Genomic DNA, 24,890 nt, shown 5'->3' on the forward strand with positions numbered 1-24,890 from the left:
TTTCCCAATGTTTTAAAGTAGAATAATGTATTACGGCCTGCTAATACGTTGCACTATTCAGTTCATAGGTGAATGGACACATTTCTTTGGCTGCGGTCTTGGTGGTGAATGCATCTTAAGATATTCCTTGATGATATTAAAGGGGCAGACTTGTCAGCTCTTTGTACAGGGCATTCACTTGCAATTTTTTTCCTCTTTTTTTGTCCTTTTACTGGGCCTATGTCCCAGTCTGGGAGTGTGCCCTGAGCCTGTCATGGAGGTGGGGAGACTCGAATACACCAGGACCAAGATTAAGAGACAAGGTCAAATGTTGGTGATCGAAATAGTAATTCACTTTTATTCACTGTCAAAGAAGAGAGTGAGGAAGAAAATAGAAAAGTAGGGAAAAGTGGAGAATTACAAAAAATGAGAAAGGTAGTCACCACCAAGAATCTGCAGCAGCCTGTGAAGATCCTTCTCTCCTCTGTTGGTGGGTAGAGCTCTGCTGGGACTTGCTGCCCTCTCATTTCTATCTTGGCTGAGTGGTGTTTTGTGGCACTGACTCAGCAGTTTCACTGCAGCGTGGGGGCCATGAGAATGGCACGTGCATCGAGGTTCACGACATTCCTGGGATATACCCCAGTTCCTGGTGGTGGTGCTGCCATGGATGGCCATGGCCCTATGTAGCACCACGTGTTCAGTTGTGGAGAGTTCTGGCACCTGGGTGTCTCAGTTTGCACTGTCTGCAGTTCAGGCTCAAGAAGCTGCAATCTGCTTTTGCTTTGTAAATGCCACTGTTGCCTCCAGTGGACCCAAGCAGTGGCAAAATGGGTTGTTTTCTAGCAGTTCTCCACTGCATTTTTTATCTTAGTAAGGCCTTCTGAGAGCCAGATTTTCTGTTATATTGCCAAAACTGTAATGTTCTGAGAGCAGTATTTATACTTCGCAGATGTTGCTTGTAACTGCTCGTAAGGGAGTTGGGAGGGCAGAAAGGAGCTTGTAGGTTGGGCTGAAACCCAAACCCACTTCCCCAGTGGGGGAAAAGAAGCGTCAGGGGAGTTCTGCCAGCTTTATTTGCAGGAGCTAGTATATAAGAGGAAGAAGGCCATACACAATGTAATGGAAGAAAAAAGAGTAATTTAGGCTTTATCTCTATGTTTTTAACTTCTAGTTCACTAATTACCTTACTGTAATCCTTTTTCTGCTTACATTTGCAGGAACAAGTAGTTGAATCACTTAGGATTGATAGTGTATTTTAAAATACACTTCTTTATAGTAGCATCAGAAGTTATATTTGACCAAAACAGGTTTTTTTTCTTAACTTTCAGATATGTTAAGATATATTATTCAAAAGAAAAGACTTATATTGCAGTATTGATAATGGAGAAGTTAGTCGTTACAGCACTAGAGTTTTAAAGTTTAATAATAAAGAAATTGCAAGTTAAATTGAAAACTGGAAAGTAATGAAATAAAATGAATAAGATGTATTTAATATTCTAGTCCTTCTAATACGGAATTCCTTGACATGATGCTTTCTTCAGTAATGTATGTGGGAGATTACACCTCAGGTGAGGAGGGGATTTAGATCTCATTTTTGATGTTTTTTTTAATTGAAGCCCCATCCAGCCGTTAACACTCCTATCAATGAGACTGTTGAAGAAAGCAGTCAGGAGCCTGCTGAGGGGAGTGAAGAAAAAGCAGGAGCCAAAAGAAAAAAGTATTCTGTCCCAAAAGTAAGTGATTGAATTTCTGCTTTGTTCTGCCAGAAACATTTTCAAGTCAAAACTATATTGCCAAGTCTTTACTTAAATACTTTAACAGTGGTTTACTGTTGTAACTGCCTGTGCTTGCTTCCTTTCAGATATACTTACAGTAATACTTCTGTCCTTCTGTTTTCCTTATATGGTGCTCTGTATGTTTTTTGAAAATTAATTTCTTTACCAGCCTGCATTTCTGTATCATAATACACTTAAACTAAATTCATACAGTACTTCCTAGGCAGGAGAAGTTGGAAATGATCACCAAGAATTAGTTAAACTTACCCCTTTCTGTTTTTGAAGACTTTTTCATATGATAGGCAGGTATGACTGTAATTTTCAATTATGACCATTCATATTGAAAAGCGGAACAGAGCATTAGGGTCTGTCATGGGTGAAAGGGTACTTGAGTGTGTGTGTCAGAACAGATTTATAAGAATTGGCTTGAATTAGATCATATCCTTAATGAACAACTTAGGATATAGAGAATTTAATAGCTGTATCAATTCAACTCTTGAGCCAGAAATCAGTATGCAATAGTTTTTACAGACAGAGTTTAGCTTCTTTGCTTTGTAAATGTGTGCATACCTTAGAAGCCTTCCAAAACAAGATTGTGTTTTCTTTAAACATACTGCATTTATCCTAAAAAAAAAGTCATTTCAGTCTGAAGCACCTTTGTTTCAATTTGCTGGAGCAGTACATAGTTTATACTGTAAGAGGTGAAGCTTCATAGCTTACTGTACATTTAATGATTTAATAGTACACTGCTTTGAACTTTTGTCTTTTCTTGAATGTTATGTTGATATGGGGATATTTTTCATATGGCATGGAAGAGATACTGTATATTGTCAACTCTTCTCAGTGGTTTTAAGAATAGAATTCTAAAACGACAAAAATTGTCATGCAGGTGGGATTGATACATTTATGATATCTCATTGTCGTCACTAATTTCTGGAAATTACTACTCAACAGGATGGGCAGTGCCCTTAAATTAAATGTCAGACTCTTTTGAATAGACTTGCCTTTATTCTTAACCTCTGTTTCCATTTTGATTATTTGCCAAGATTTAATGTAGTTTCTCTGTAAGTGTTGCAAGCTGTTCTTCAGTATTGTTTCACAATTGTAACTGAAGAATTTGAAAATGTGTCAAATACATAGCACCTGTTCCTTATCTGGGGTTAGTTTTAACTGCGTTCGCAAAACCAAAACTAGTATTTTAAAGGTTAAAAAAACCCCAAGAAAACAGGGAAAAGTACATGAATTACAATCTCACAAATGGTAGAACAACTTACTTGTGGTTTGTTTACTATATGTCCTGGTTTTGGCTAGGATAGGGTTGGTTTTCTTCTTAGTAGCTGGTGCAGTGCTGTGTTTTGGGTTTGGTATGAGAATAATGTTGATAACACACTGATGTTTTAGCTTTTGCCAAGTAGTTTTTACCCTACACCAAGGACCTGTCAGTTTCCCGTGGTTTTTCAGTGAGCAGGTGCACAAGAACCTGTGAGGAAGCACAGCCATGGCATGTATCCTTAACTGGCACTAAATTTGTGCTGGTTTGGTCAAATTTAGAAATATATCCTCTGAGAGAAGGCAGGCTATAACCATTCCTCCCCCACCAGGTTCGGGAAAAATAAATTTTCCTCAAAGGAAAGTGAAAGAGATAAAAACTATTTATTTAACAAACACACAGGAAAAGGATAATAATGCTAAATAATAAAACCCCTCACTCTGCTGAGAGAAACCTGGGAAAATTTCAAGAGTCCTTCCGTAGATCTCTCTCTCCCCCTCCTTGGAGCTGGGACGGGGTGGTGGGCCCACCTCCAGGGCCAAGGCCTCAGTGGAAAATCCTCCCAATGTATTCTGATGTTGAAACCGTCCAGCAGAGAGAAAAAGAAAAAAAAATGAAGTCCCAGGAAAACAAAAGTTCAACTTTCCAAAGGAAAAAGAGCTGAGGCACAAAACTGCAGAAAGCTGGCTGGAAAGAAAAGCTTCCCTTCCCTCCCGCTCTTCTCATGCAGAATCACAGAATGGGTCAGGCTGGAAGGACCACAGTGGGTCATCTAGCTCAACTTTCTGTTCAGTCATCCCAGAGCACACAGCACAGGATTTTGTGTCCAGACAGTTCTTGAATATCTCCAGGGAGGGAGACTCTACAGCCTCTCTGGACAACCTGTTCCAGTGCTTGGTCACTGCACAGTAAAGAAGTTCTTCCTCATGTTCAGGTGGAACTTCCCTGTGTGTCAGTTTGTGCCTGCTGCCTTTTGTGCTATGGACTGGCACCCCTGAGCAGAGCCTGGCTCCATATTCTTGGCACCCTCTCTCCAGACACTTCTACATATTGATGAGGTCCCCTCTCAGTTGTCTCTTCATGAGGCTGAAAGAGCCCAGCTTCCTTGGCCCTTCCTCATAAGAGATGCTGCAGGAGGAAGTAGTCCAGTACGATTAGGCTTTTAACGGGTACCTAAGAAATGAGTGTACCTACAGATTTAAACTAATTAAAGTGAAGAGCAGCGTGATGGTAATTAGCATGTTCTCTTTTCACTATAAAATACTTTCCTAATGCATTTTTTTATCCTGTGTTGACTTGCTTTGCAGTTATCTCCTAAAGGGGATAATAACTTAACTACAGAAGCTGAAACAGAAGAAAAGGAGATGGATACTTCAAAGGAAGATGATCTGCCTTCTGACAAAACCAGTAAAGAAGTATGTGAGAGCTTTTTTCTGTGTAACAGAGAACATCTTAATTTTACGTTTATTGGTGTAAATCTATTACTGAGTATTAAGACAGTACAGTTATTACTACTTTGACAGTTTCAGGAGCTGTTTAATTATGTAACACTTTGTGTGTTCACTCACTGAAGTTCCCAGAAATTGAAGTTTTCATCAGAGAGGAAATTTTTAATCTGATTTGTCCTATCAGTTAAAACCGGTGGAAGACTGTGTTTTTTATCACTTACCACTTACTGTATTGTAAATGTACCTCTTTTAAAGACAAGATAAATGGTCCGGACAGACCAAAACATCACTGCCTACCATCTTTATTTAGAACAGAATATTGTTTAGTACTTAGTTTATTTTTTATCTCTCAGGAAAAAGTCCTAAGTACCAGATAATCACAGAATCATGGAATGGTCTGGTTTGGAACAGACCTTAGAAAATACTGAGATGTAACCTGCTTATCATTGACGGGGACACCTTTTCCTAGACCAGGTTGCTGAAAGTGTCATCCAGCCATGCTTTGAACACTGCCAGGGATGGGGCTAACACAATTTCTATGGGTAGCTTTTTCCAGTGTCTCACCACCCTCACACTAAAGAATTTCTTCCTAATGTTTAATAATTTTTGATTTTAACAATTTAAAAGCAGGAAATGTCTTCATGTATGTTACAAGTTTCTTGTCTAAAGTATGTGCCAGAGGCTTCAGTTGTGTAAAAAAAAAAACATAGGATAAATTAAATATATCTTTGTTTTATTAAGACTCTTAAGATCATTTTTAGTCTTCACAGGATGTGGTAAAAACAAACGATGCTTCTATTCCTAAAGTTGCTAGAAGAGGAAGAAAAAGAAAGGTAACAGTATGTTTAATTACTTCACCTTAGTGGAATTTTTTGAATGTGATAATACTGGATGTTATTTCCTTTAATGACAGATTGTGCATAAATTGAAGTGTTTGACACCCTTCTCCCCTTTTTCAAGTGCCTGAAAGATTTGCAGGAATGAAATTCTTTTTAAACTTAATGTGGAATATGGAGTCCCTATCTTTCCCAAACAACTCATTACAAAAAAGAAAAAATAAGATAATAACTGTTGATAAACTGCTAATAAAATAGCCTGCTTTGAAGCTCTGAAATCTTTTAACATCTTCATCACACTGAACTAACACCTGAAATACTCCGTTTTTCACAAATTTGTGATTTTGTGGTCTCTACAACCTGGGAGAATATAGAGTTACATTGACAGAGGCAGTTCCAGCTGCTTGCTCAGCATACGCTAGCCTTAAATTCTTGTGGTCACACAGGAAGCCACATCAGGGCACTGACCCAACTGAAAACTACAGTTAAGTGGGGCAGATTTTAATTCTGTGTTTGAAAACACTTAGCTTCTGAAGTTACAGCTGACAGCAGGGATGGGGGGTGAGTATGAAGTATCTGTGACCTTAGTATGTTTGTCACAGAAAAGTAGCATGCTGTACCTGTAGTCTAGTTATCCTTTGTCCAGGACACTAAGTTCTTGTCTGTTTTCTCCCGTTGGGATTGGAGAAATGAGTAATACTTAAGTATAATCTGTTACTAAGTTCAGAGACTTCTTTTGTGTGTACAAGCAATAGCATAATAACATTTCTAGAAGTTTGAAGGTGTTTTTCTGAGAAAGTAATTGAGATATTGGTGCCATGTGTTTTTTCACTTGTGAAATTCATTCTTTAAATTAGTCTGAAAAACAAGCTGAAGCTGAAGAAGCAGCAGCAGGGGCAGCAACAGCTACTGGGCCAGTATCTCCAAAAGTAAGCCCCAAAAGAGGAAGACCAGCAGGTAACTTCAGAAGAATGATTTTACTTTTTTCACCACAGAAATATTTCATTAGCATTAGTCACGGAGTTATCTCCTTCCCCTGAAGTACTACAGAGTATTTTTGCATGCTAAAGGCAGATTTTGCTAATAGACTGTAGTGAGAAAATATCTCAAATTCATGAGTTCAGAACGTGAATGGATTTAAATGTATGGTATGGTATTAATGTTTAGTCTTCTTAATTAAAGACTGGCTGGTTTGGGGTATAAGTATTACCTTTAGAATAGGTCAGTCTTCTTCACAGAATACTGCTAAAGTGTAGATATATGATAGGAGCTCTTTGGCAGTTTTGCTCCGCAAAGGTTTGTATTCATTAAGTGTCTATGAAGTACTTTGACTGATTGAGTTAGAAGATCTGTAAAACACAAAGATGAGAACTGGGGGAACAAGTAGCCTGTAGGTGGAGTTCAGAGGACAAGAAAAACAAAAAACTGAAGAGACTTGTTTAAAAATATGTTTAAGATGGTCTATGTCAATTCATAGGCAAATTAAAAGAAAATAAAACTGATTTTTTGGAATCTTTTGTTAGAACCATTTTGTGATAGTTCTGTAGTGCCTGTTTCTTTCAAATTAACAATGATCTATTGTCACTTTAATGGTAGGCTTGCAGATATTCTTCATTACTAATTACTACTTTGGAAGACAGTTCTTGCAGCAGTTACATATGTTGTTTGAGCACCTAGTCAGGGAAACAAATAATTTATAGTCCTCTGTATCTGCTGACAATATAAAAATAGTGGAACCACAATTAAATAGACTTAATTACTTTTGCCGTGGAAGCTGTAAGAAAATTAAGTATTAATTCATCCCCCACTGCCATATCATTACATGCACTAAATACGCATTTATAATATTTGTGGTTTTATCATCACCATTTTTTGCTGTTTTCCACTAACTACTGTCAGTAAGAAGAGCAGGAAAGGATCTATAAGAGGTGCTTTTGCCTCCTATATAAAAAACCTTTTTGGAAAATGTACTATGCAGCCTTGTCTGTTGTTGACAGAATGCTTAGAAGTGCTCTGTGCTAAGACCACTAAGCGTTTAGACACTGAGTATTAGGTTTCCTGCCAGCATAGTCACTGTGGTACTGGACAAGCATTTGAGGTACATAAGTGCCAAGAAGGCAGGTTGTTTGTCTTACTCCTAACAATATGGCAAATCTGAGGAAATGAAGAGATTTGGTCTGCACTGTAGTATGGTGGTAGAACTTCTTGACAGTGGTTTGTTAGCCTGAAAAGCAATGGAAGACCCAAGATATGAGTAAAACTAGTGGACAACAAACTGTATAAATGTAAGCATAAGTGACTGCTTTTCATTGTGTGATTTCTGGTTTCTCATTATCTAATTTAAGGCTCATGTTAGTTATGCAACATGTGAAGCAAATCGCAACTGCATAGATTGCAAAAACCACAAGAATTAGTAGTCAAAGCCTGTGGCTAGAAAACATCAAAGTTTTTAATTCACCAGTCAGCTAAAAAAACTGCTAACGCTTTAACTTTTCAAAGAGATCTTGAATAAGTTTGGTACTCAATTAACGCTTGAATTCTATACAATAACAAAGTAAGGCTTTATATTTTCATTTAAGTGTGGCTTACGTCTGTTGAGTAAGTATCTTTCCATATAGACAAGGAACAAAATGGTAGCTGTGGACTAACCTGTTATTTCTGTATAACTACTAGCTTCTGAAGTAAAAGTTCCAAAACCAAGAGGGAGACCCAAGTTGGTGAAACCGTCATGTCTTTCGGAGGGTGACTTGTGAGTTTCTTCTTAATATGAAGCTTATTCATTGTCAGCTGTGTTACTCCTTATGTTAAGACTTCAAAATTACTACTCCTGACAGGTTTTTGCCCCTTTAGTGTTCAGTATAAGTTACTGTTTGTGTAGATATTCTTATAATACAGAGTAATTCAAGGAAGGATGCTTCTGAAACAGGAAAGAGATCTTAATCTTCGTAATTTGTCAAATCTATACAAAATTCCTTATATGATTGTATGCTGAGTGAAGAGGAAGGAAGTTTATTAGGAGAAAATACAACATCACCCAAAAATAAAACAGTGATTTTCTATTCTTACGTTTTTGTTTCAGAAATCGTTTCTGATGGAATTGCAACACTGTTAGTTACCTGAATTTTGGTTTTGTCATCTTGTTGTTATGTCAAGTCTAGCGCTTCTAGTAACTCAAGGAAAAGTTGAACATAGGTTTAGGTTTCTATAGATTGGCAGATGCATAGTTTTGGAATATGAACAACTTGAATAAGTATACTTTATAAACCTAGTTTACAGTGCATGCAGTCTGGGTCCTGCAGTCCCATCTGCATGTGGAGAATCCATTGAGTGTGAACTTTTTAAGTTAGGATCTATGCACTTATATTAATGTTAGCTTTATTAGACCCTCCATACTGGTATTTATTTGCTGGGGTTTTTTTCACCCCCACAGGTAGTGGATTTTAATTTTAGAGAAAGGGTATTTTTGAAGTTGTTAAGTGAACTAAAAGTGAATTAACTTCATCATTTTTATTGTTCTGTGCTTAAAAAACCCAGACCCTTCTTGCATTAGAATGTTAGTTTTTTTAAGTTACCCTAAATAATGGATGTGATGCCTAAATACTCTCTTTGTTTTAGTGTTAGTGAGGAGGAGAAGGCAAAGAAAAAAGGACCAGAAGAAAAGCCCAAAAAGCAAGGGAAAAAAGATGAGGAAAGTCAGAAGGAAGAGGAGAAATCAAAGAAGGAATTTGATAAAAAGGAAGGAAAGAAAGAGGCTGAACCAAAAAGGAAAAATGTTGCAAAAGTGGGTTCTGGATCAGCTTCTGATTCTGAAGATGAAGGAGAAGAACAAGAAGGGGACAAGGTATAATTTTGCTTTCCTGATAAAGTTATTACAGAGGAAAGTAGTATCACTGGAGATCTTTCTTAAGTTAATGCTAGTTCTTAATGAAGGTAGGAGTCCTGTGGCTGGCGTACAGATATATAGAATAAAAGTTTCAGAACTATATTTGTCTCAAATAATTCTTTCAGGAACCTCTTAATATTTTCTAAGAAATCATCTTTTCTAAGACACTTCTCATTTTAACAAAGGATCTAAGTGTCAAGCCTTTTTTTTTTTTTAATCTGTGTTCCTTGGAAGACAGATGTTGTTTTCCTTGGGTGCATCTGGAGAACATGTGCCTTGAAATCACATTTTTGAAAGGTACAGAACTATCTCTAGCCAACAATTTGTAATGTCTTCATTTTTCTGGTGCTTAGTATTGCCCTCCAATGAAAAGAAAAAATGGAGAAAGGACTAATGAAATTGTGTTTAGTTTCAGGGAAAGCCAGTTTTTGTCAGGCTGCTCCATGGAGTAGAGTTTTTCAGAGATGCTTAGTGTGGGTAGTTTCATCTGTTTACAGAAACAATAATTTAATAATCTTACTTTTCTCTTTCCAATCATAAAACGCCAAATGAAAACAGAAGAAAAAAGGGGGAAGAAGTTTTCCAGCAGCTCACAGAAGAAACATTGTAAGAAGCCAACATGACAGAGAAGTAACAGAAAGAAAGCGTAAGCAAGAGGAACAGACAGAGTCTGAATCGTGAGTATATTTTAACATGTGATGCCTGCAAGTTGTAGGAATATGTTGAACCTAACAGTAGGTGAAACTTCTGAAAAACTTCTGAACTGGTTTGCACTGTGTTCTACTGTCCTCCTCCCTGCCCTTTTTGGTTTTCTATCTTAACTTCTTTTTGAGGAGAGAGTAAAAAGTTCTTCAAATTAAAATGTTCTGTTGTGGGAGAATGGGAAGACTGGAACATAGAAATTAAGTTATGTCAGTCTTCCAGTGATGTAGAATCTCCAGCAGAGGACAACTGGTGGGTTCCTTTTAGAACTAACTTAGAAATATCCATGTGAAAAGGGATCAGTGTGAAAAACTGTTCAGGATAGCCATATATTTTTCTTAAAATTTTTAGATTAAATTGGTAGGACTTCGGAGGTCCTGTTAATCCATGGATATGGATTTTTGATGAGGTGCAGAATGTATAGGTTACCAGGAAAACATTTCCTTCGCTGTCTGACAGCTGGAGCACATGCTGTCACACACAACAAGGAAAAAGTAATTACTCTAGCATTTGTAAAGCCAGTTGACTGAAAAAAAGAACAGACAACATTTAGAAGATTACTTACTACAAATCAAGCGCAAGAATAGAGAGAAGATCCTGCCGGGAACTTGGAGGGTAGGACAATAGGAAGAAATCTGACTCATTCGCTAGAGCTATTCTGCAAATGAATGAAGAAGCTGCACCACATGAGCTTGATGTTCTCATCCCCCCCATTGGTGGGAGGGCAGAAGGGAGAATAAGGTAAAAATTTGGAGGAGAGGGAGAGAACGAAGGTCCCCTTTACCTGTAACAAAAAAATCTTATCTATTTCACATTCATTAACAAAAATCGAGTTTGTTTGGATTTTTTTTCTCATGTTCCAGCACTTTTTCGTCTTCTTCCTGTCACTCCTCTGGAGACCTAACATAAATACTCTACTTACTTGTAGCAAACCTAAGCATTTCCAGTTTCAGAGATAATAAATTACCTTAGCATCTTAGTAACTTCTACAGTATCACTATTTAACATATCCTGATTTGATTTGGGGAATCAAACTCTCATGTATCGATTTAGTTATAACAACCAAATTTCTGCTTTTAAATAGCTGTCATATTTTATGCATTGGAGGGTAGATAACGTTTTGTTTCAGTAAGATAAAGGAGAATTAGTTAGTGAAAGTATAATGAATTTAACTATAGGTGATGACTAATACCACAAAACTCAATATTGATAAAAAGTAAACTAGTATAGGCTGATACGTGTTTTGATTATTTTGCTCATCATCATAGTTTCCATCTTCTGGTAGCCACTTCATTAGTTTTTATTTAGTTAAGGTGCTTTGTACACCATTCTGTACATATACAAAGTTTATCTGTACTGTTGAGATTGTGCTGCCAGTTGAAGCAGATGAGTTTTTTGTACTTTATGAAAGAAACATGGAAGATGGTAAGACATGAAGGCCTACATGTTTTATGTATGCATATTAGTATGACAGGAAGAAAACTAGTCACAGAACATTTAGTCGTGATACACTGAAATTTTGAAAGGAGGCTTTTAAATCCCTCAGTAAGACAAAACTGAGGAATTGTTAAACAGAAGTTCATTATCTTCTCTGAATAAAGAGCCCAAAAACTTGTCTCAAAGACTTCTGCCTGTCTTCATCCTATAACTGAAATGGAGACAATTTTTTTTGTTTTTCTTGATTCCCAGCTTTATTTTCAGTGATACAATTGGAAAAAGATCCAGGAGGTTTCACTGCACTTATAATAAATCTTTTTTTCTTTATTACTACTTCCTTCAAGAACTTTTAAATTATTACTGATACATTTATGGTCAGTTGTAAGATATGTGTACTGCTACAATTAATTATTTGAGAAAATAGTCATATAGGAGCTGATTATGATTAATTGATCTCTCCATAAATTCCCTGTGGTAATGGTAAATAATTTTACTCCTTTTGTCATTATAATTATAAAATATTTTTAAAATAAAAGTAAATATTAAAACCCATAAAAGTATTTTCTTTCTCCATAAGTTAATTCCATATAAAGCCATTTTACCAGTTAATCTGTGCAACAAAAAAACCAAAATACAGTTTGGAAATTACTTGTTTTTAAAATCCTTGCATTTGCAGCTTCTAGAAAAATATGGGTGTGAGTATGGAGGATTTATCAGCTGTATCTTAGCTAATTAATTTTTGTTAGGTTGTTCATCCTTGAAAACCAGGGTTTGGCTCTTTGTGGTTTTTGCATGCTGATGTTTTACTGAGGTAATATATCAAAATACTGAATCTCATCCAAAAACTGGGGGGAAAAAAAGCAGGCTTTACAACATTGTAAAAAACATTTCAACATTTTTGATAGGCAGAGTAAAGAAGAAGGCAAGAAAGCAGAAGTTAAGAAGATTGAGAAGAAGAGAGGTTAGTTTATAGAATCTAAACAGTACTTTTCGGTAATTTTTTATTTTGAATGGGATTTCTTCCTGGATAAGATAATGTGCTGCTGAGGCTGGCTGTGTGGTCTCAGTCTGAGGTGTTTGATTTGTGATGATTCTTTCAGGTCTGTGAAACAGTGCATTTTTGTCCTTCTATCTTTGTTCTGCAATGCAGTGCAGTAGAACAGGTCTTTCCTATTCTGACTTTACTGTCCTTTGGGCTTTTAAACTTCAATCTCTTCAGTTCATGAACACGAGAAAAAAAGCTTTTATTCTTTGATATAAATCCCTTCAGTTATTCCTGTCATTTTTTCCTTTCTATCTTCTCATAACACAGTACTCTGAGGGACCTCTTGAAACTATTTAGATACCATCTCTCACTAAGTAGGAAGCTGAGATTCAGATTACTATGGTCTTGTCTTCTAACCCATACCTGCAGACTGACCTTCATAGGGATAAGTAATTCTTTTTTCAGTACTCCCATCTTTGAGAGCAATCCAAACCACTGGCTGTAATTTGTAGTATAGTATAGATGCAGTGGTATGGACTCCAACCAACCCAATGTTTGCAGCAAAGGGGGAATAAAAACTATGCAAAGCCATCCAAGATGGGTTTGACTTAAAGGAAACTGCTGGCATTATTGTTCAGAATACATAGCAAATCTAAACAGGCATTCAGTATGTGAATTGGGGAACGCCAGGTTTATTCATCTTTCACGCTTCTGAGGCATGTGTAATGGGAACATTTCATTTGGATGGATTTAGACTGTAAATTGTACCATGACCAGTTTACTGAAAACAAACCATCAATATCCAGGTGTCCTGTCATTGAAGGTCTTCCATCTTTGTAACTCTTAATATTTATTAAAACTTCTTGTTAAGCTGGCCTACAATTAGAGGGTGACAGCTGTGTTTTCGAATAGAAAATTCTTTTCAGTTGTTACTCCTGAGGAGAAAACTGTGTGGGTTGCCAATAATGTTCAGCTTTAAAAACTGTACTTTTTTTCTGATTGTAAGCCCTGTGGCATATTTATGTGTGCACCTACCTGTCGGATGCCTGCCTGTTTTCTTCTGCATTCTGTATGAGGTTCATACTTGTAGAATCATTTCTGCAAAAGCAAACCTAATGTGATTGAGAAATATTCATTAGTACTATTTTTGATCTTCAGAAACTTCAGTGGATTCTAGGCTTCAAAGGATACATGCAGAAATAAAGAACTCCCTGAAAATTGATAATCTGGTAAGTATATATTTTTTTAAAACTAATTCATGTGTCAGATTCCAGTAGGAAATACTTGACATGTGTTCTTGTCTTTAATTAATACTCTGAAAATGAAAGGAATCTTTTCCATATGAAAGATAACTGCTCTTAAATGTGGTTAATGTGGGCAGTGAAAGATGAGCGTCAGCAAATGAAATCTGTTTTGTTTGAAAATACTACCTAATAAATTATTTACCAGAAACATTCAGATAGAATTACGTAAAATAGAACATCTGGTGCCAGATCAGCTTGCTGAGCCATGTGGAAACACCAGGACATTGGGTGCAGTAGTGGCTGACTTCCTGATGCTAGTGATTAAGGCTCCAGTCCACGGACTCCACTCAACTGTCCGGGGAAATCTGCTGCTTGTCAGGGGTTTGGATTTGGAATGTTACTGACAGATGTTTGAGGCTTTTTGGCCTTATGACTGTTTGTTTGCTGCAGCAGATTTTCTCTGTTGGGCACCAGTGATACAGTCAGGGGACACTTGGAAAGTATCAAGCATGACTATGTGACTCTGAGGGTAATGGTAAAGGTATGGGGACCCAGGTGGTGGTCCCTTTGTTGAGGAAAACACTTGCAAAGGAAGGGATAGGTGTGCTAGGATGTGGCAGGATCGATCCAAAAGTAGTGCTGCCAAGGGGCTGGCCAACCTAGTTAAAGAGCATCAAACTGGGAATGGTGGCAGAGGAGGAAATGGTGGAGCAGGAGAGCAATGAGATGTAAACAGACATCAGCAGGGTGATGTAAACTGACTTTGTAATCAACAGAACTCCTTTGCAGAACAGGATTGAAGTGGCATGACCACAAGCATCAGCACATTGAGCATAATGAGGAAAACTCTCATAACCTTTCTGGAACGTCAGCACACCTGTGTTTCTCTTAGGGATGGCTTTACATTAATACATATAGCATGAGGAGCAACCTTGGGGAACTGGACATCTGTCTGCAGTTGCAGGGCTGTGGTTTCACTGGTATCAGAAATTTGGTGAGAAGTGAGGTGAGCCTTGCCTTACCTGTTTACTGGCTCTGTAGGAAAGATGGGTGCTGGGAAGACAAGATGAAGGATAACTTTATGTGAGAGACCAGTTGAAATGTGTGGAGCTTTGCACTGGGACAGCTGATAAGCCAGCTGGGAGCTTATGGGTTAGGATTAGTGGGCTAATCAAAATGAGTGACATCCTGAGAATGTCTACTGCAGATCACCTGATCAGGGAGAATTAAAGAATGAAGTCATCTTAAGACAATTGGGAGACACCTCTGGTTCTAACTTAAAATGTCCTGGTATCTGCTGAAGGGACATGAGGATTTCACAGCAATGCGGGAAGCTTCTGGAGTGTGGTAATTGCCTAACACAGGTGATGAAGGAGCTGATAAGGCAAGACACCCTGTTAGACCTGATTCCTCTACACAGCAAAGATCTGGTCAGAGGCAACCTTGGCTGCAGTGATGGTGATAGTAGAGTTCAGGGAGAAGGGAGCAGGGTGAAAAGGATCACAGCCCTGGACTCAGGAGAGCAGACTTCAATGTCTACAGGGATGTGCTTGGAAGAATCTCTTGGGAGACTGTGCTGGAGGGAAGACAGGACAAGGAGATCTGGCTCACTTATAGGGATTACCTCCTTCTCAAGATTGATTCATCTTAGAAGTCTAGGAAAATGTGGGCTTGCTGCTGAATGGGATAGGCGCTCTGGTAAAAAACGGAGATGGCTAAGGTAACCAGTGTCATCTTGACCTCAGTTTGCTTGTACAGTTCTCTTCAGGAATCCTAGTCCCTGAAACCATGGGAAGATTGAAACAAGAAAACCTTGATGCTCAGAGGACAAAGATCAAATTAGAGAACATTTAGACAGAGACCTGATACAGAAAAAACAGAACAGTGCTGGGGGAGTTGGATGATGTCATTGTCCATCCATTCCATTTTGGTTTTGAAAAGTCACGGTCATGAGGGGCCGGTTCCTGAGGACTGGAAGAAAGCAAATGTCACCTTCATCATGTAGAAGGAGGATCTAGGTTACTGCAGGCCAGTCAGTCTCACACCAATCCCTTGAAATGTGACAGAACAAATCCTCCAGGAAATTGTTTCCAATGGCATGAAGTACAGTAGGAGCTCTGAGAGTTGTCAGCATAGATTAATGAAGATGAAATCATGCTTGACTAAAATTATGTTTTTCCATGAGATGAACGGCTTGGTGGATAAAGGAGTGGATGTTGTTTATATTAAGATTAAAAAGGTTTTTGACACTGTCTGTCAGGACAGCTTCAAAGACAAACTGATGACATCTGGACTCAAAAAGTGGATAGAAGGGTGGACTGAAAACTGGTTGAACAACAGGGCACAAAAAACTAATGGTGGCAGAGTCCAGCTACAGGCCAGTCACTGGTAGTCAATACTATTAAAACATCTCATTAATGACTGGGATTATGATACAAACCACACCTATAGCAAGTTTGCACATGATACAGAAAAAAATCAAAGGTTTGATGGTAGTGTTGACATCGAGAGAGACTTGAACAGGCTGGAGAAATGGGCTAACAGGAACTTCATCAACTTCAATTCCAGTTCTGCACCTATGGAGCAATAACGTCAAGCCTCCAGCATGGGCTGGGGACTGAGTGGCTGAAAAGCAGCCTGTCAGAAAATGACCTGGGGGTATTGGTGGACACCAAGCTTAGCATGAGCCACCAATATGCTTTTGCATATTGGTGGCTCGTGCTGAAGTGGCCAACAGCTTTCTGGGCTGCATTAGAGAGGGAGTTGCCAGAACATGGAAGGAATGTGGTGGTTGCCGTCTACTTGGTGCTGATGGGACACTGGACTGTATTTTGGGCTCCCTAGAACAACAGAGATATGGACCTACTGTAGGGTGCCAAATAAAGGGCCACAAAGATGGATTAAGGGCTTGGAGCATATGTTGAAAAAGGGGAGGCCAAGAGAGCAGGGAGTGTTCAGTTTGGAGAAAATATGAAGATAAGAAAATAAGTGTGAGTGAAGAAGTATGGCAGCGTGAGGAGCAGCAAGCTGTTCCAGCTAGGGAAGCAGAGTTTTTCTGGGTATTGGAGGCAAGGTTCTGGTAGTGAGGGTGGGGGACTGCTCTGTGCTAGACATAATCAATTCCAGCCTGCTGCAACAGATGAACCACTGCAGGGCATGGCTGAGCCCCTCAGCCAGGATGGTGGTGCATCAGAGAGAATTTACTTAAAAAGAGGGCAAAGCACAGTGGGGACGTGGGGAATCTACAAGGACAGTTCTCTATATTAACTACAGTCCAGTTAAGATGCTTTGCTGCCTTCTCAGTGGTTGATCACTTGTGAGAAATTGTGCATGGTAAAGCCTGACTATGGTGAACAGCTTCAAGCATAGAAGTACTAGAATCATGAAAGCAGAGTAAAACTTGAGTTGGTATGTTGAAAGGATAAAATTCTTGTTAAAAGTTACAAGTTAGTCAAATATCATCTGCCTTTTATGGAAGTAGCTTAGAGACAACTGGTGTTAAATTTTTGTAGGCAACTTTGACTACATAAATTGTTCTAAAATTAAGTTCATAGTCAAATGAAGGATATTATAGGAAGGTGTCACTGAACACAGAAGTTAGATTAGTATGGCTAATTAAACATTACTAACATGTAAGTTAAGTCTTCAGACTAATTTCTTGTTTATATACAGGATGTGAACAGGTGTATTGAGGCTCTTGATGAGCTTGCATCCCTTCAAGTCACAATGCAACAAGCTCAGAAACATACAGAGATGATTTTAACTCTCAAGAAGGTGAGATTTTCAGTGTTAGTTAAATTATGTTAAATTTGTTCAGCTTTATTTGCTACTGGAGTACTCTGTCCAGTCTGGATCCCTACAGATCAAGAATTATGCAGATGGACTGGAAAAGGCCCAGAGGAGGGCCATCAAGAAGATCAAAGGGCTGGAGAACCTGCCCTATAAGCAAAGACTAAAGGGTTTAGTTCCTTTCTCCCTGGGAGTCATCACAGTATTCCAGCAGTTTAAAGGGCTGCTGCAAAGAGAGATGGAGGCTTTGTCTTCATCAGGAGACACACGGGGAAGATGAGGGGCAATGGGTACAAGTTGCACTCGGAAAGGTTTTATTTTGATACTAAAATCTATTCTTTTTTTACAGTAAGAACAATTGTTTTACTGTAACAGCCTCCTCAGGGATGTGGTGGAGTTTGCATTGCTAGAGGTTTTTGAGATGTGATTGGATCATGGGTGCTTGATAATGTGACCCAGGCTCCCTTTCCCATGAAGGCTAGGACTGGGAGATCTTTTGAGGTCCCTCCCAACCTGGCAGTTCTGTGTTTCTGTGACATTTCAAGTGCAAAAGTCTATGATCTCAATGTAGGTTAAATGAAGAATTGAATCTAGCGCATAATAAAATTACACAGATACTTAAGGACCAAAGTGGAGCTTGTTTTATTACTTTGATTTCAGATACGGAAATTTAAAATTAGCCAAGTTATCATGGAGAAATCTACAATGTTATATAACAAGTTCAAGACCATGTTTCTTGTTGGGGAAGGAGATTCTGTTCTTTCCCAAGTACTAAATAAATCACTTGCTGAGCAAAAGCAGCATGAAGAAGCTAATAAAACCAAAGAGCAGGGGAAGAAAGGAGCAAACAAAAAAATGGAAAAGGAAAAAGACCAAACAGGTAAGTCACTGTGGCTTTACTTTCTTGTCACATAAAAGACATCATCTCTGTTAATTTCTGAGCCAGCTTCAAAACATCCTTGATGTAGGAGTTTTGCCAATCTATAAAAACCTTTTCATATCCGAAGTTGACAAGGACAGTACTGCTATGACTAAGTTTCTAATTGGATGTACCATTTACTGGCTGTTTTATCTAAATTGGCTAAAGGAAAGGACTTTTGCAAAAATTAAGTTTTGCAAATTTTACTTCTGTAAATTATCTAACTTGATAATGTTATGGAATTTCAAAAAAACCAAAAACATTAAATGTGAAGTAAAACGACATACTACCATTGTTGCACTTTGACCCAAGCCAGCAGCCAAGCCCCTCACAGCTGCTCGCTCAGTCCTCCACTAGCAGGATCAGGGAGAGAATCAGAAGTGTAAAAGGAAGAAAACTCAGGGGTTGAGATAAAGACAGTTTAATGGGGAAAGCAAAATCTGTGCACTTAAAAGCAAACCAAGGAATAAATCAGTGCTTCCGATGGGCATGCAGGTGTTTGTTCAGCCATCCCCAGGACAGCAGGGCCCCCTCACATGAAACAGGAAGACAAATGCGATCACTCAAATATATTCCCTCATCCTTCTTCCCCCTACTTCACATACTGAGCATAATGCCATATGGTATGGAATATCCCTATGGTCAGCTTGGGTCACCTGTCCTGGCTGTGGCCTCTCCCAACCTCCCATGCACCCCCAACTTCCTCCCCAGACCAGAATACAAAAAGCAGAAAAGGCCTTGGCTGTGTGTAAGCCCTGTTCAGCAATAACAAAAAGAGCTCTGTATTATCAACCCTGTGTTCAGCACAAATCCAAAACACAGCCCCACACTCAAACCACCGTGAAGAAAACGAACTCCACCCCAGCCAAAACCAACAAAATCTTCTATTCCTCCAGTAACTTTTTTGTACCGAGGCTTCTATCACTGGGGGAGAAGTTGAAACTGCTTTGTTTCCTTCATTGACCTCTTTCTGTATCATGCATGCTCTACCATGCGTAGCAGCAACTTTTAACCACTTCAACAACTTCTGTGTTGCTTCCCTGATGCAACTTTAGTAATTCAGCCTAACAGTAAAGAAATAATCATTTATAGCAGAAGAATGTATTTATACTCTTAACCATACAACTTTACATCAATCATGAGCACTTGTACAGCCGACTGTCAAAAGCTTTCCAGAGTAAGCATGCTCAATAATAGTACTTAAATAGATACTCACATTTTTAAATAGAGGAACAAAATTAGACACACTGGAAAGCTATGTTGCAAATGAATTTAAATCCTTGAAAATGTAGGAGTTCTACCCATCTATTTAAATTATTTAGATCCTTGATCTCCACAAGCACCTCACAGAAACTCCATTTACTTTGAAATTGAATTCTGGGAGTGGAACTGGTTTTTTTCAGAAAATCATTTAAAAGTTACACCACCCAGATCTAGACTAAACAAATTATTGTAACTGAGGTGCCAAGGATTCAAAACAACTATAGTAAAAATGTTGCTATACTTGTAATTGCTAAGAAAGCCAGGATGATGTTAAAATCGTAACCATTTTCTGGTGAGAGAATATATGATGAAGTAGAGGTTCTATCAGATCTTTCCCCAAACCAGTGATCAGCACAACTAATACTTTAACAAAGAAGCTACACTGAGACTTCCTGGGCATAGTTTGGCTAGTGAAGCCAGCCCAGATAAGGCTAACACAACTTCAGCAGAACACAGTGAAATACCATATTGTCGCCCAGTCACATGGAAAATGGGAAGAAGTTCTATCAGAGTAGGGGGATATTTTATGAAGTAATTTTTTCTTTTTTTGCTGTAAAAAGAAATTTTGATCTTTACATGCATTCTTTTGCCTTTTTAAAAACTGAACTCCTGAACCCTGACTATCTTTGCAAAACAGAATAATGCTGTATTTGATGGTACTTGATGTGCAGCATCAGATTACTTACTTTGTAACAAGGGAATATAGCATTTATTATTTTATCTAATTCCTCCTGTGGCCTTTGAGTTCAGAAATGATTCTGAGCGAGTATAAACAGATAAAGTACTAGAATGTCATCTTTAAATGATCAAGTCTGCTTTTTTACTATGTCTTAGCCTGTAAAAATTTAGATGAGTAACATCTTGTATATTTTTCTTACTGTAGCTCAATAGTTTAATAGAGTTCTCTTATAAATTTGCAACTTCAAGTAAAATGGACCATCGGTTCAGACAGTGACATTCCTCAACAATTAATGCAAAATTCACTGGCTCATAATACCACAGGAAGACATGTAGCCATCATAAAAATTTTAAAAGATGTTAAATATTTCTGCATTGACTTCACTAAATACACCTTTTAGCTAGTGTTGTTTCCCAGCTTGAAGAATCCATGCTATCACTAAACACTTCTACTCTATTTATATAACTTGTATTTTCATTATACATAATTTGTTGGAGTTGAGAGTAAATGAGATGTGATGTGAACTATTAATTTCTATAGTTAAAGTAACAAGAATCCCCCAAAGTTACCTGACGTGTTAGAGTGGTAAACAGAATTTACTGCTGAAGTATATTCTCTCACTGCTGAGAGTACAAGCAAGCATTAGGCCTATGATCTGTAGCCTAGCAAGCACAGGAAGAACTTGAAATTGCATGAAAAATACATACTGTTCAATTCCCACTGCCAAAACTATGGGATGAGGCACATTGCATGGAATTTTCAGAAGCTGAAGCCATATCCATTAGTGTCTTTTGTATTGTTTCAGCTGTCTGGGTATCAAGATGAGGGGAAGACACTTAAAATATTTTATTTGATTAAGGTAAAGAAATTATAGGGGGCTATTATAATACAGTTTTATTGCCTGCAAGTACCACTTTCCTGCTTTTTCATTTTAAAGGTTCAAAGATTCTGAATGGAGGTTCTGAAGCCCAGGACACCAACCAGTCACAACACAATGGAGAAAATGCTGAAGAAAAGAAAGATAGGCATGAAGCTGGCAGTAAGAAAAAGTGAGTTAATAACCTTACTGAGCTGAGGATCTGTTCTACTCTAGCTTAATCATGTAAAATAGAACAGCAGTAGATTGAAGTTACTTAACCATGTTGAGGTACTCTTTTCTTCACAGAATTTTCTCTCAACGTGAGAGAACAACAGTGTGCAAATCTTCTGTTTAAGATTTAAATGAATTTTTAAAAGTTGTTTTGCTCGCTGCTGTGTGGAGACTTGAAAAAACATTAAAGGATGTCCTGCTATTGGAGAGAATCAGTGTGTGGTGGAACAGGACAAAGCAAAAGCTTTTTCCTGTGTTTTAGGCTATTAAGTTGGAAGCAAAGGAAGCCTGAACCAAGTCTTGGAGAAACTAATGGGGTTTATTAATTTTTTGTGAATTCATGTATTGCCATCAATAGACAAGCCAAATAATGTTCTACAGTTTGGCTATAGAATCACTCAAATGCAAGTAAACTGCAGGTTAGGACTTAGATCTGTGAAAGTCCGGAAGTCTTAATGCTCTATAGAGGTGGATGTACTTAACCATTTTAAACAGGAAGCCATAAGCATGCTTGAATTTGTCTGGCATTAAGTCTTTAAACCTTGGTTTCACTGAAAAATATGTTTTATAAACAGAAACAAGCAGTGAATCTCTCTGGAAGAGAAACACAGAATAGAATCTAGTAACACATGAGGAAAAGGCCCAGAATTATCCTAGAGTTTGTTTTGTTGAAGTACATTTTGTTTTCTCCAAGCACTCTGCACCTTGCACTCAGGGATTCTTTTTGTTCAGCAGTTACGTGTTGGAGCAGGCTCCTTTCATCATTATCTTCATGCACATCAGGAGAAGCTGCAGCTGCCTGTCATTCTTTTGACCATCTGCCAAGTTAAAACTATAGAAAAGAGTGGAATATTGTTGTTTACAGTAAGATAAACTCAAACACAACAAAACAAAAAAAAACCCTTTAAGATGGAAATTTATCTGATATGTGCTGTAAGGCAGCCTCAGAAGTACTGAAGTGGGTTTGGGAGTTTTCAACCAGTTACACCAAATACTCATTTGGTCTGAACAAGCAGCATGCTACAGGAACATAGTGGAGTCACAAGTGTAGGTTCTCATACAGGTTATACATTCTAGCCCTCTGCTTAAATAAGTTAAATAAGGATTTATATCAAGCATATGTGTGGTGTTTGCTGTGACACTCCAACAATCTTTGATAAAGAAACAAACCCACTTTTCAAAAAAAATACTTTGTGGCTACCTGGACACAGGGTGTGTGAAGTTATTGTTGGCTAATACCAGCTACAAACCAGATTTTAAAATTAACCCCTTGCAAATATAGTGCATGTTGAGAAATGCATCCACATATCTGAATTCAAGCAAGCTCCAGACTCTCCAGCATACAAACTTCCTTTCATTCAGTATTTTTTGTACATCTTTATTTGCAACATTTAGTTTCTTAGAAGTGAGAAACAAGTAAACAAAATAAATAATGTCCAAAACACCTGTGTGGTTGACTCTAAGCAAAGAGCTGGTAAACCTCTTAAATAAATGTACTCCTGAGTGTGCATCACCATTGCTTGCTCTAGACTGTACAGTCACCTGGAATAAGTTTTGCTGCTGCATTTGTATATGGTCAATAACATTGCTTTATTTTGTTTCTAGGACATGTGGTGAAGAGAGAGAGCTTGAAAAGCCAGCAGATGATTCTGCCTTTGAAAACAAATGACATCACTGGAGTTTTGTTGTTTGTGGTGTTTTTTTAAATTACAAATTAAAGAGGATTGTTAAGTTTTGCATTTGAAATCTATAGACTGCTGAAATTCTAAATAATTTTATAAGCATAGTATTTTGAAGTTAAATTTTGTGGAATAAAAGCCCCTTTAATCTTGGTTTAAAAGTATTTAAACACTTTTGCCAATAGTTATATCCAGTATTAACAGGTAACACATTTCAAAAGATGAAAATCCCAGCTAGAAAATGCTTACAGGATTTAGAGTTGTAGTATATTTTTAACTTACTACTGTATGTTTGTCTAGTTAATAGCAGGAAAAAATGTAAATACTTTTAGCTCTCCAGTTGCTTCATTTGTATAAAACCTTCTGTCTTCCTATGATACTGACCTCTGTTCGTGCAGTTTTCAACTCTTGTTGGGGATGTCTTTTCACTGTGTTTCGTAGGAGTTGAAAGCAGCATTTTTATAGCTGTTACAATGTTAATGTATGAGTATACTTCATTGTTTGGTTTTTTTAAAATAATTTTAGTTCTGTTCTTGCAAAACACGTTGTGCCAATTTACTGCAATGTGATTTTATGGTTTGCTTTTGGTATAGTACGTATACTGAAAAGTGTGGTGTTCTCACGGAACCTGTTCATGCAGAATGGTTGGAAAACACTGTCTTAAACAATTTATGGAATTAAAGAATTTTAAACTGATAAAAAGATCCTTGTATAGACAGAACCATTCACAGGAAAAACATGAGTCTGGTTTTAGTACTGTTTTGATTTTACTGCTTTGGCATTAACTTGGGGACCTCTAACTAGAATTTTAGCAGAAACACTGGTAAAGTGTTTTAATTCCTGGAGGCATGAAAGGGAATAGAACAGGTACAAAGGTCTCTGAAGTGTTTCTTGAAACACAGACTTTGCCTGATACTAGGACAACTTGTATGTGGTATTTTGACAGAGGACACCCGGGTTACAAATTAGAGTTTAAAAATCCTGAGACTACACATAGAACATGCTGAGTTGAAAGGAATCCACAAGGATTATCGAAGTCCCAACTCCTGGCCCTGCACAGGACACCCCAATAATCACACCATCTGCATGAGAGCACTTCTTGAACTCTTGTTAGGCTTGGTGTTATGACCACTTACCTGGGGAGCTTATTCAGTGCCTAACCACCCTCTGGGGGACAAACATTTTCCTAATATCCAACCTCAGCCTCCCCTGACAGAATTTCAGGCCATTCCCTTGGGTCGTGTCACTGGTGACCACAGAGAAGCGATCAGTGCCTGCCCCTCCTCTTCACCTCACAAGGATGTTGTAACTGCAATGCGGTCTCCCCTCAGCTTCCTCTTCTCCAGGCTGAACAAACCAAGTGACCTCAGCCACTCCTCCTACAGCTTCCCCTCAAGGCCCTTCACCATCCTCACTGGCCTCCTTTGGACACTCTCTAACAGTTTAATGTCTTTCTCATATTGCAGTGCCTAAAACTGCCCCAGCACTCGAGGTGAGGCTGCCCCAGTGCAGAGCAGAGCGGGACAATCCCCTCCCTTGCCAGGCTGGCAATGCTGTGCCTGATGCCCCCCAGGACAGGGCTGGCCCTCCTGGCTGCCAGGGCACTGCTGATTCATGTTCAACTTGCCTCTGACCAGGACCCACTGGTCCCTTGCCATGGCACTGCTCTCTAGAACTTATTTCCCAGTGTGTCCGTACATCCAGGGTTGCCTCATCCCTGGTGCTTCTCAAAATCTGGCACTTTCTCTTGTTGAATTTCATATGGTTGGTGATTGCCCAGCCTTCCCACTTTATGAAGGTCTCTCTGCAGGCCCTCCCTGCCCTTGAGGGAGTCAACAGCTCCTCCCAATTTAATACCATCAGCAAACTTAGTATTCCTTCCAGTCCTGCATCCAAATAATTTTTGGAGATG

General features: G+C 38.4%; 1 protein-coding gene across 2 annotated transcripts in view; it reads left to right on the forward strand.

Moving 5' to 3' along the window:
* Window positions 1-23,680, forward strand: part of PSIP1 (PC4 and SFRS1 interacting protein 1) — a 38,304-nt gene extending 14,624 nt beyond the window's left edge. For both annotated transcript variants that reach the window (XM_032095890.1, XM_032095891.1), the window contains exons 5-17: window positions 1,596-1,712; window positions 4,332-4,439; window positions 5,243-5,305; window positions 6,166-6,265; window positions 7,982-8,057; window positions 8,924-9,149; window positions 9,750-9,868; window positions 12,236-12,291; window positions 13,474-13,544; window positions 17,232-17,333; window positions 18,009-18,228; window positions 21,147-21,258; window positions 22,905-23,680. In XM_032095890.1, coding sequence (XP_031951781.1) covers window positions 1,596-1,712; window positions 4,332-4,439; window positions 5,243-5,305; window positions 6,166-6,265; window positions 7,982-8,057; window positions 8,924-9,149; window positions 9,750-9,868; window positions 12,236-12,291; window positions 13,474-13,544; window positions 17,232-17,333; window positions 18,009-18,228; window positions 21,147-21,258; window positions 22,905-22,968 — 1,434 coding nt within the window. In that variant the 3' untranslated portion in view covers window positions 22,969-23,680. The remainder of the gene's footprint in view (window positions 1-1,595; window positions 1,713-4,331; window positions 4,440-5,242; window positions 5,306-6,165; window positions 6,266-7,981; window positions 8,058-8,923; window positions 9,150-9,749; window positions 9,869-12,235; window positions 12,292-13,473; window positions 13,545-17,231; window positions 17,334-18,008; window positions 18,229-21,146; window positions 21,259-22,904) is intronic.
* Window positions 23,681-24,890: the final 1,210 nt, after the last annotated feature.

This window comes from Corvus moneduloides, chromosome Z (assembly GCF_009650955.1).
Source record: "Corvus moneduloides isolate bCorMon1 chromosome Z, bCorMon1.pri, whole genome shotgun sequence".
NCBI lineage: Eukaryota > Metazoa > Chordata > Aves > Passeriformes > Corvidae > Corvus > Corvus moneduloides.